Below are 11,874 nucleotides of genomic sequence, written 5' to 3' on the forward strand. Positions count from 1 at the left end.
GTAGTTTAAAATTCCCAAGAAATCGAGCAGACAAACATTTTAACCAGCAGCTGTACATCTTGATCATGCGCAATTTTGTAGCCACGTCATACTGCACGATGTCATTTGTTATGATCAAAACAAAAATGGGGTTTGGCTGAGTTCGACAAAATGTACATTTAAAATTTAAAGTGTTTCGTTTTTGTGGAAACGGCAGTTCGGGTTCTTTGGAATCCCGAGCCATCGGCAAAGTCTCGACTTAGTATTATGCAGGTGTGATCGCATGGGCCAACTGCAGTCCATAGTTCATCGCAGAAGCCGAAGTCTTCAACCAGAGTCCTTTCCAGATCTAAGTAACTTCCCTCCTGAGGTTGCTGTTTGTGTTTTGTCTCATTTAAACGCCACAGATCTATGTCTTGCTGCTTGCGTTTGGAAGCACCTAGCTGACAACGAACTGCTGTGGCAAAGGTACTTTTGAAGAGCTTCATTTTCTTTCCTTTTAATTTAGTATTGCCGTTGAAAGGCGCCAAGTAACTTCAATGAAATCGTGTGGTGTTATGTTAATTAATTTAATTTAAGTGAAGTCTATTTGTTTAAGCACCGAACTCTACGACCTTTTATTTTCTGTTTTTACCTATGACATTGATGCGCAGATTTATAAGCAACATTTTGTTTTATTTAATATACAGTCAGCATTGAACCTGCCAGCTCTCGTTCTCTCACGCGCTCTGACGCTTAATCACGGGTTCACATTCATCTAGAATTTTGGTTTCATAACAATTTCTCACGCCTAGTTCACCAAAGTTAGCTATTAAAACTCTTAATTGTGACCTATTTTCAAGAAAAATATTAAATTGATTTTGACACTTTGAGAAAAAAAAAGTCATCCATGTATTAAAATCATTGTGTCTTTTAATTAAGTTATTTTCTATATTATCATTCTGTTCTCTGCTTAACCAGAATTCTATTGTTGCCTTTCCCAAGTGGAACAAAAATACCAGAAAAATCTTTTCAATGGTCACATCTTTCTAGAATTGAATTCTACTTTAATAGTAGAAATGTCTCTTGTTCCCTCAAATTAATCTAAAAAATATATCTTGTTCCCTTGAATTAAGGTTACTGTAGACCTTCCAGGGTGCCTTCCAGAAAATTCTTTCTTTACGCACTGCTTTAAAGAAAACCACGGTAAACTATACTTCATTGTAAAGTTAATAAACAGTAGATTCCGAAAATAACAATGCACTTTGTTTTGCTTTGATAGGCACACGCAAGCCTTTAAACACAAAAATGACTGTACTTGCTAAACTGAATTACCAGCCTTTGTGTTACTGCAGACATCCAAACTGACTGGACAGTATAATCAAGAGTTGATGGGCTAACAAAGTGTGTGGGGCTTTTTCGATATTTCTGTTGGTTGTTTAGGAAATCCCTTTAAAAGTTGGACAGTAGAAAATTTTCTGACTGCTGTTACTCAATGGGATGTCACAGGAAAAATATTTCGATTTTCATAGAAACCTCACACATTTTGGTGCACTAATATCTGACGAAGATTTTGGCCAAGTTTCGTTAAAATGTGATAAATCTACATACCCTATTAATTCATTTGAATAGAGGTAATACACGCAAAAATAAACCTTGAGTTTTCGGCCTTGAAAGAAATTCACAGTTTTCGCACCTCACTGAAGCAGTTGTTAACGTGGCCATGCCGCCAATCAATGAAACGCAGCTTTGAAGTCCTCAGTGGGCTACAGTAACGCTCCCGGAAATGGATGTGCAATGTTTACATTTACAGTATATCTTTATATCTTACATCGGGAGTAGCAAAGTCTGTTGTTAAACATTCAGCAGCATATAAACTGAATCGGCAGATAAATGGTAAAGAAGAAAAAGGGAAAAAAGAGGAATGATAGTGGAATAGCCTTAAACAGTCCTACCGAGTCAAGTGAGGATATTAACACATTTTTAAAAAATTGTAAACACGTATTTCATCAGCCTGTTGATTTTACTAGAATATGGAAAAACGCTTTTCAAAGCAGAGGAAAGGAACGTTCGGAGAATCTGCTTTGTCAGATATTAGCAATTAAATTCGTCAGTGATTCTGCAGCAGTCAGCTTCTGTGCCAGAAGAAGCTAGAGCAGGGCATCAACGAAACATTTGCTTGCGGATCCCTGCGATTTGGGCTTCCGTTCAAATGTGGAAATGCGAAGACCGTGCAAAATCACCTAGTCTAAGAGATGAAAACAATCAACAAAAGCGAAGATTTCTGTGCAAGAAATTGCAAGACGTAAGGGATAAACAAAAGAAGTGAAATACAACTCCGCGGATGAGATCAGTTGCCATGAAAATTGTTACTGCTCAACTCAGGGGTTGACACATTTTAATTGGCTTATCACAGTTTGCAGTTCATTGACTTGTTTAAAAAATTTACTTTATTGTAGATGACTCGTTTGCGTTTTAAGTTTTTAAAAAAAATTTTTTTGCAAAGTTCAGATGAAGTAGAAGTCTTGAATTTGGTGTAAAAAAATAATTTTGGACAAAATAGGCCCTTGAAGGTCTACAGTAACCTTAAGTGATCATGTTTCCTAGTTCCCCAAAACCTCTGGGAGTCCCTCATAAGTGGCTGCAGAGAACTCTTCTTCAAAACAAGTATTTTTATCCGCCAAAACAACCCCAATACTGTAATGCAGTAAACTGCCAAACAAACACGAAAAACTCTCTAAAACACAACTTGTGTAACTCATAAACACAATAATCTTGCACACAACATAACTTGTACATGCAATAATCATAAACTAAGGTAAAGTCTGCATACGAGCCAAGTGGCCCATCAGGCCGGAGTTTATCCTGGTTTCCGTAGCATGCGGTAACTAGGATTATTTCTACTACCCCCCTGGATGGGATGCTAGTCCATCGCAGGGTTACTCTCAGCAGTAAATTTGCCGGTACCCATTTATACACCTGGGTGGAGAGGCACTGCAAGAGTGCAAGGGCAAGAGCAAGGGCACTGCAAGTGTCTTGCCCAAGAACACAACACAATGTTCCCGGCCAGGGCTTCATCAGGACACAAGTGCACTAACCATGAGGCCACCACGCCTCCACAGTCGTAAACTAAGTAATCTTAAAAACATCTCTGATCATGTGTATACTTTTCATGCCTCATGCTGCTTCAGAAGCTGTCTTCTTCTGAACACCTGTAGAACACAAATACAATAACATACATTATTTTTTTCTCAAGCATCTGTGCGGGACGGAATCCTAAATCCTCGAATTTGATTGGCTAATCATACACACATGACTGGTCCAGTTTTTTACCATACGGCCCATGGGCCGGATTTTTTTCCCGCTGCCTAAATTTCGCTCCGAAAAGTTAGCGGTAATCGTCAATCTTTTGCCTTTTTACACATCCATCGACGATTAGTCAACGCAAGGTTATCTGTTCACTTTAAAATGGCAAGGAAAGTCACTGTAAGTAAATTCAATCGAGTGTTTTGAAGTTGTGAGAGTTTGCTTAATTGTTTGTAGCTTGGCGCTGTTATGGCGCATAATCCTGTGTTTCTCTCGCCATAAAATTTGAGTCAATTTCAGTCGAGTTTACCTCTTTGATCATTGCTGTATTTAGAAGAATTTCTGTTGAATACACTTAACGAATTTCCTCGCCTTCTGCTATTCAATTTACGGTAGAAAAGTGACGAAGTGATTTTAAAAGCGACGACTGACAGAAATTGTTTTTGTAGTAAAACTTCAAGCTTTGCACGAAATTTCACACCGCAAAAACTATTTTGGAGAACTTAACTGGTGAAATAAATGCAACTAACACAAAGTAGTTCGAAAAAAATCCTTCTACATCCTTCTTTGTCTACTATCTGAGTTACTCGCTCGTTGCCAAGATTTTTTAGAAATCGTTAGTAGACGGCACACAAGCCGATTCAATGACGAGTTGCATAAACAAACCCATTTGTAATCTGTAAAAGCAATAAAGCAATTTCCTGCAGGAAAAAAATAAACGTGTTATTTGCCAGCTTATGGTTGGTCCGTATGGTGAAAAACTGTGACCTCAGGCTTGAAAATGCTGCCCTCGGCCTACGGCCTTGGGCAGCATTTTCAAGACCTCAGTCACAGTTTTTCACCATACAGACCTCCCAGCCGGCAAATAACATATATATATGATAGGATAATATATTATGCAGTGCTGGTGTCGAGAAGTGACCAGTTTTTCAAGAGCAAAACTACTGGTACATGAAAAAAAAAGATTTGAAGAACGAAATTTATGAAAATACTTTCATGTAATGTGAGATGTAACGTGATATGATATATAATAATAACCCAGAAGGCTAAGCTCATCGCTAGTCTTTTTTCACCCTTCCATTTCAGCCTTTCAAAAGCAACTTGGGGTTATGCTTCAGCTTACCACAGGAAACGTCAGGTAAGCAATGTGCTGAAATTTAAGTGCAGCTGGGGGCTTAATTAGCTTATGTGCCACTTTGGAACAAAGAGGATTATATAAACAGTAGCCTCCATTTAGCGCTGAAATATGCTTGGATATTTGTCCACAGACATTATCTGCTCCGAAAAACAAACAGTTTTCCAAGAGTGTAGCTCGAGGGACACTGTGAGCTTTGAGGAACAGATAGTGTCGTAGGACAAATGTCCGGGCATATTTTCATGCCAAATGGAGGCTGTTGTGTTTATTATCCTTCAAACGTTTTTTGTAGCGCACTTGAGTTTAAAAATTGGGTAATATCACTTGGATATTCCTTAGTTTTAGCTGAGGAATATTCAGTCACGTGATGTGTTTAAAACAATCATGTACAAGCAAAAATATTTGATGGATTATAAGTATGTATATGTGTGGTGGTAGTAAAAGAATACTGTTATAGGAGAAATGATAGCATCCTACATCAGAAATAAATTCTTACAGCAGCAATTATGGGCAACCCTAAAACACGGAATTGGAAATCCGGAACCAGAATGTGGATTCCGGAATCCAGATATTACATGTATGAATGTCGATAGAAATAATTCACTCCAGCAATGTTTAGTAAATAAATATAGGGAAAAATTATTTTGTTGTTACTTATTTTCTTGGCCTTAGTTCAGCCTCAAATTGTAATTGTTAAAGAATTATTGACTAGTTCTGAACAACCCTTAGCTATACATCTGGCCTGGTTGCTCAAAAGCTGGATAAAGCTATCCATTGGGTAAATCACTATGCAGTCAGGGTTAGTGATTTTTTGAGTGGATAGAGTTACCCATAGCCTGCGAGCAGGCTCTAGTATCTGTCTCTATAAGTGTCTGAGAAGTCTCTAGAGCCTAGTGTGTTTTTGCATTGGCATGCGAGCAAGTGCCTTCTTGCAGCTTCGCAACTCACGCCCCCAGCCCAAACACGAGAGCCTGCTCACTAGCACATAGGCTAAGTTATTCATCTTTTGTTCAACCTGGCCCTGGTGAGAGCGTGGTTTTTGTCTAGATCGAATTGCTCTGAGAAGACTAGTGAGTAGCACAATAGCAACAAGCTATTGCAGTGAGTTTCGGGCACTCATTTAGCATCTTTTAACAACATGTGGTCTGATCCGTTCACAAGTGAGAAGCAGACAGAGTTTGAAGCAGACGGAGTTTGAGGTCTTTTTTATTTGGCCCCTTATTTTTTACAGGCAAAAGCTATGCAAAATAGTTTTTGCATATTTGAAGAACTTGTTTTCTTTGATTTGTGGATTCCACATTCCGGATTCTGGATTCTGGATTCTGGATTCTGGATTCCAGATTCCGGATTCTGGATTTAGGGTTACCCAGCAATTGTAGTCAAGTCCGCAGGTTGAAAGATAATGTTTTCATTTCACAATGAATTGTGATTGATCTTCCCCAATAGTAAATTTTGTGGGTATTACTTTTCATCTAGGGAAAGATTTCCTTCAAGGAGCTTTATATGTTGTTGGATGAGGGGACTTGTCTTTTCAATTTTGACCCTCACCAGGTTAGTGTTTGTAATAAGAGTTTTGTTTTCAGTTTATACATATAATGTTACTCATAATTAACTTGTTCATGAAAGGTCTTCATTGTGTTGCCGTGTAAGCAAGATGCTACAGTGCATGTATTTATTAATCAGTGGAAATGTTTCACAGTCTGACCACATCAACCAACAAAATTCTGCACACACTTGCAAATGAACCTATGGATGTTAATGCTAAATCTCTCTCTAAATCTCTCAAAGAGATGCGGTTGTGAACATTTTTATTGTATAAACACTCAAATGCTATTGGTTTACATTGTTGTCTCACAGTTTTCAGTATTTGCAGGCATCTTTTTTTGTTGGATTAATAGGCGGCTGATTTTGTAGTCTTTTCTAAAGTTACAAACCTGGGTCAATTTGCAAAGAATATGTTTCCAACGGTGGTCTTCACTGGAGTAGTCATAATGTACATAAAATTAACTGCTATTTTAATAGTTATCGTGCACTATCAATCAAGGCATGTTATATAATATTACTTACTAAATGTATATACGGTATGCATATTAAACAAAGCAAGAGAATGACATGTAACCAGTATTTCTTTGTTTATTTCAGGGAATAATTTATTTAGTGAGACACAATGTGTTGGAGGACTCTGTTTTAGAAATAGCAAAGTTTATTAACTGTACCGGAGCACTTTATGGAAAGTCAGTTAGAGAATATCTCAACACAAGGTAGGGACTAGGCAGGGGGGGCGGGGATACTCTTGCATGTACATATAGCTGCAGGGCCAAGGGGTTTGTTTCAGAGGGAGTGGGAACCAATTAAGTAAGCGTGTGAGTGAAATGCTTGTACAGATGTCTGAGGCATCTCCCCAGCTTGAGGCTGAAGGCTTTCTTGGCTAACCCCCCCCCCCCCCCCACCTCCTTCCTTCTTTCCAGCCCCACCTGTTTCATGCTTCCCGAGTTCCTGAGTTCCTGTGTCAAATTTGGATAAGCTTACACACTTTGTTTTATCGATATAGTTAGGTGCTATGCTTTGTAGCTGGTAAGCAAGTTGTTTAAAGGAGCTCAGTCATGGTTTGCGCATATTGAAAAGTTGAGCCTCAATTTTTCAAATTCCTCATTTGCAATCTGTGTTAATCTTCTCCATCCTTAGCCATCCTTGTTCCTTTGTGGTTTATCATTATCTCTTTGGTGTTTTTCTATCTTATTAAACTGTTATTTTCAGGTTTCTTAACACTTAAAGGTAATTTTGAATGTGGCCAAAATAACTCAAAATACTGTGACTGAGCCCCTTTAATATTCTTTTGCAGTCAAAATGGGCGGAGCATGCAAAAAATGAATTTATGGAAATTTGATGTTAGTTTTATTTCATTTTCTTACTCTTGGAAGGGAAAATTAATATTGAAGAAAAGAATGAAATCAAATTTCCTTTCAGTGATGAATTTATTACTTTGCAGGGGTCTCATTAGTTAACATTTTGAACTGAACTTCTTTATAAGGAAAACACCCCTTTAGATGGTCAAACCAAAAACCAGAAACCTGAAACTCCTGACTTTGTTATTGCTACAGAGTGTTCCTACAGCAGAACTGTGAGCTGACTTGATCCTTTTAAAGATACCTTTTTTGATACAGTGGAACCCCATTAATACGGTCACCAATGGGCCACAAAAATCCAGCTGCATTAGAGGGGTGGCCGTATTAAAGGGGTTCGTTAAATAAGAAAATAACTGACTGAGCTTTTTTTTGGGGGGGGGGGGGGGGCAGACTAAAGTGGCCGTAATAACGAAGTGGGCTTCTTGCTATTGTTATTATCTTATAATCTCATCTGATTTGCCTTCTTGGTAGGAGAGATGTTCTACAGGAAATTGTCAATATGCAGAATTATAAAGGAATGTTTCTGCCTGTGGCTCTAAGGTTTGTGTACATACATGTATGAAATAATTGTTGCAGGTTTGTCTATGTCTGGTTTCCTCTGAATCCTGACTGCATTAAGAGCTGTGCGTTAGTCCAATCAACTCTTTCTAAAAGATTGTAATTCTTCCAACTCATTTTCATTTTCCATCTTATTTTGTTTGCCAGTTTATTTTGCTAAACTCTATAATTATCATAAAGTTGGTATTTTGTTCTGGGACATAAAAAATAGCACCAAGTAAGCAAGGTACTGCTCAATAACATTTGTATGAAATTACTGCTTCACAGTCGTATGTACCTCAGGTTACTTGAAATTTACTCTGGTTGATTTACCTTAACTTACATAAACAAATGTTTTCCTGTCCGTTTCAGGCAGTTTTTTGAGCGAGTTTATCCCCCAGAACAAAGAGGGGAATTCTTAGACACCCTTTTGAACAAGTTTTCGATTCGGTTTTGTGATACAAATCCTTCTGCATCCTTTACTCCAGGTAAGTCTTTTTGTCATCATTTGCATTGTTCCCCCTAAACGTGGAATGTCTGTTTTTATTTCAAATGTCCTCGTGCTATTCTAGTGTGTGTTTCGCTATCTGCCTCTGCCTGTCTGTCTGTCCATACATCTGTCTTTCTGTATCGGTCTGTCCTGTCACTGGCTTTCTATTTCTCTGATGAACTGAGTGACTTACCGGTCACGCTTGTAACAGACTGTCTGTGTCTGCTTTTGTTTGTTTGTTTGTCTGTCTGTCTTGTCACTGACTGTCTGTTAGACAATGTTCTGACATATTGTAAGGTCAATAAGGGCCGTAACCCACAACACCTGCAACACCTGAGTATGTTCGATGGGCCCTTGATGTTGGGTGTGAACTTGCCTGAGAAATTGCCTGTAGTTGAAAAAAATTCACCCAAAAGGTAACAAGTTTGTTATGGGTATGAAAATCAAAGCTACAGTCGACTTAAAACTTAATGATAGCCTTGACAAGAAACTAGGTGCTAATTAGTTTTAAAGCACCATGCAGGAGTAACAACATTGTGTTCTTGTCTTTTCCTTTTTAGAGAGTGTGTTTATTCTATGCCACTCTTTGATTCTTCTCAGTGTGGATCTCAGCAGTCCACATGTGAAAAACAAAATGTCAAAGAGAGAGTTTGTCAAGAACCTGCGTGGGCTCATCCAAGGGCCTGAGACGACTGAGTATCTCGGAGATCTCTACGATAACGTGTACTTAGAAGGACACATTGCCTTAAGGGCTGAGAAATGCAAGCAGAAAACGGCCTTTCCTTTTGAGAGGCCTTACGGCAAGATATTTTTACACATGTAACGAGATGTTTCAAGCATTTTTAGGCAATCTTATTTTCAATTCATAAGAAATCCACTGCAATGATGGGCTGGAAAAAATGTAATTTTGAGGTTCCCCAAATACTGTTTTGCCAGCAGATTTTCCCCTGTTTTGGAAAGGTTTATGAAACAAGCGCAGCAGGACAATTGTTTTTCTAGATTGACAAGGTATTAGATGAGAACTGAATCCAAATATGATTAGATCACGAGTAACCTCTTTAGTTTTGTTTTGTTTTGTTTTTGTTTTTCCTTACTTTGTACTTTATCATGACAATTCGTTTACGTTATTTATTTGATGCCAAGACTTTTTCTTTTGACGCTTAAATTAAGACTCTTTTTGGTTTTTGAAACAAAAGATTACCCGAGTGTGGCCAATTCACTTTTGTGAAAATTTAAAATTGTCAGTAATTCAATTATTTACACCGAAAGGTTCCTAGTACAGCAATTAATGAGTAATTTATTTTTCAGAGATACCTAATACAAATGGGTTTTCCAATCTAAACTAAAAAGACACAAGTAGTGGGAGTTAAATGAGCCTGCGATGTTTTTTTTAAAGCTTTTGCTAAGCAGGGAACGTGACGTATTCTTATCATGTGATTATTTTCGGACTATTTTTTACTGTTAGCCCCTTTTTAATTGGATAGTAAAAATCGGAAACGCTGCATGCTTAAAGGCAGATTTGCTTAACAAAAAAAACTCATTTTGTCCCCGAAAGAATAGGGAAATCTTTGCTGACTTCGTTGCTCGCATTTTGCCTTATTAGCATTCGACTTTGTGTAGTGAAGACATAACGCTTTATACGAATTGACTGGAAACATTTAATAAGCTTGTAAAACTCAGTAATTGGTGAAATTTTGTAGCTCTTTGAGCGTAACATTGAAAGAGATATTTGCTTAAAACGTAACCTAAAAGGTACACGCTATCTGCGTGAATATTTAAAAAGATTGTCTGAATTGTAAATTTGTACTCAAGTTGTTAAACAATTTATGTAATTTGGAGATGAAAAATATAGGCAGGGTCTTGTTTTAAGGACACCCCAGAAAAGATAGACAAAGTGGTAATATTTACAAGTGTAACAGCACCATTAGCAGGGCCGTAGACAGTGTGAGGCAAACCGAGGCACTTCCCTCAGTCATTTTTTTTTTCGTTTTTTGCTGTTTCTCTTTTAAAGGGGGAGAGTAAAACACTAGCAAATACGTAGGAAGAGAATTTAACCATAAACATTACCTCGTCGCGTTTTTCTTTCTGGATACGGCCCCGGTTAGGTTGTAGGTAGTTTGTAATATTCGTCTGGTTAGCGACACAAAAGGTTTGTTTGTTTGGATAATCCAGATGTGGAACTGTCATTGTGATTTTTTTATTATTTCAATGTGTAATATGATCGATGTGACACCGTCTTTCCCTCCAATTGTAAATATTACTGGCAAACTGTTGTTGAATATTCCTTTTTTTAATATGATGTGTACGACAACGTTTTACATTAAAAGCTCGAAATCTTCTGTACAGCAAGATTTTTGTGTCTCTTACTGTCGCTGTTGTGTTGTTCCGTGGGATCTCTTGTGCGCCTACGCAAGCTTTCTGATTATTGTTAGTACCACGGTTTCACTCTCTCAAACAGCATGCGCTACAGATTGATTCAGGTTGTTTTCGGTTTCTGATTGGTTGTTATACACGTAATTAGCTCGTGATTAGAGGCTACTTGTCACGAGCGACACGGGCAAGGATAAATTTCCTACGGCTGTGATTTAGGAAGATGATCGTTTCACAGCCATTTAGCCGTTTCTTAGGTGGGGAAAATTGCATTGGTCCTCTAAAGAATTGAATGGTATGATAGTAGCAAACCCTTTTATGGGATCTTAACTTGCTTGGAGTATCAGTTTAGTCGACATTGAACAAGCACGTTTATACTTCTGGTGACTCTGGTGGAATTCCGTCGAAAAATGTCCGAGCCCACGGACTTCATCAGATACGAACTTGATCGATAACATCGCTTGCCACTCTTCGTTCGTGCGTCTTTCGTCAATTTCGCTAAGCTAATTTTGCTTTGAATTCGCCAATATCGTCAAAACCATGAGGCATTCACTCAGTCTTACGAAATTTCCTCAAATCTGCCAATTTCGTTACTGCGTACATTTCTGGACACAAGTGAACTTTCTAGGACTAGTTCAGATCGAAAAAGCCATTTGGAAACCTCTCTGGCACGTCAGCGAGGGTTTACAAAAGCTTCAGATGTTTCTCTCATTCAGTTGTCATGATAAATGACGAATGATCGATCACGGTACAACCCACACAGTCTGTTTCATGAGCCTTTACAGTGATCTATTGACGCCAGAAAATGATCCACCTTCTCTTGCCAAGAATTCATAACAAGATAGCTTTAATCTCTCGCTCGACATCGCATTCTGGGCATCTTTGAACACCCGGCATTCACCTTGAACTGTAGTGCAGCCTGTTGCACATGCAGATAAAGATAAAAGAAAATATTAAGTAATCATAAAAATCTCCAAGTTTTAGGTCAAATGATCTAAGCAGATAGATCTAAAGAGGTCGCGGATTTTCTAACTGTAAAACAACACCTTGAAATAACTCTGTCTATCTGTTTGTCGGCACAGGAATACGCGTGGATGGTAGCCAACTCTTTTTCTCACTCTCACCAAACTAGCTCACAAGAAGAAAACTCTATTTGCTCTCGCCCTGTTTCT

General features: G+C 38.2%; 1 protein-coding gene across 1 annotated transcript; it reads left to right on the forward strand.

Annotated features, from left to right (window-relative positions):
• Positions 1 to 83: 83 nt before the first annotated feature.
• Positions 84 to 10,681, forward strand: LOC110066915 (F-box only protein 8-like). Its single transcript, XM_020774173.2, has 7 exons — positions 84 to 447; positions 4,351 to 4,402; positions 5,876 to 5,950; positions 6,542 to 6,660; positions 7,777 to 7,845; positions 8,215 to 8,330; positions 8,893 to 10,681. Exons 1-7 carry the CDS (start codon positions 263 to 265, stop codon positions 9,153 to 9,155), a joined length of 879 nt encoding a protein of 292 aa, XP_020629832.2. The 5' UTR covers positions 84 to 262; the 3' UTR covers positions 9,156 to 10,681.
• The last annotated feature ends 1,193 nt before the right edge of the window (positions 10,682 to 11,874 follow it).

This window comes from Orbicella faveolata, unplaced genomic scaffold, assembly GCF_042242905.1.
Source record: "Orbicella faveolata isolate gen_17 unplaced genomic scaffold, um_ofav_v1 contig_35, whole genome shotgun sequence".
In the NCBI taxonomy this organism is placed as follows: domain Eukaryota; kingdom Metazoa; phylum Cnidaria; class Anthozoa; order Scleractinia; family Merulinidae; genus Orbicella; species Orbicella faveolata.

What these genes read in the sequence shown, in the direction of transcription:
- LOC110066915 (XM_020774173.2), top strand. Translation starts at nt 263, where the DNA reads ATGGGCCAACTGCAGTCCATAGTTCATCGCAGAAGCCGAAGTCTTCAA. An exon ending in AACGAACTGCTGTGGCAAAG is followed by an intron (nt 448 to 4,350) that starts GTACTTTTGAAG and finishes CTTCCATTTCAG; the next exon opens with CCTTTCAAAAGCAACTTGGG. An exon ending in TCAATTTTGACCCTCACCAG is followed by an intron (nt 5,951 to 6,541) that starts GTTAGTGTTTGT and finishes TGTTTATTTCAG; the next exon opens with GGAATAATTTATTTAGTGAG.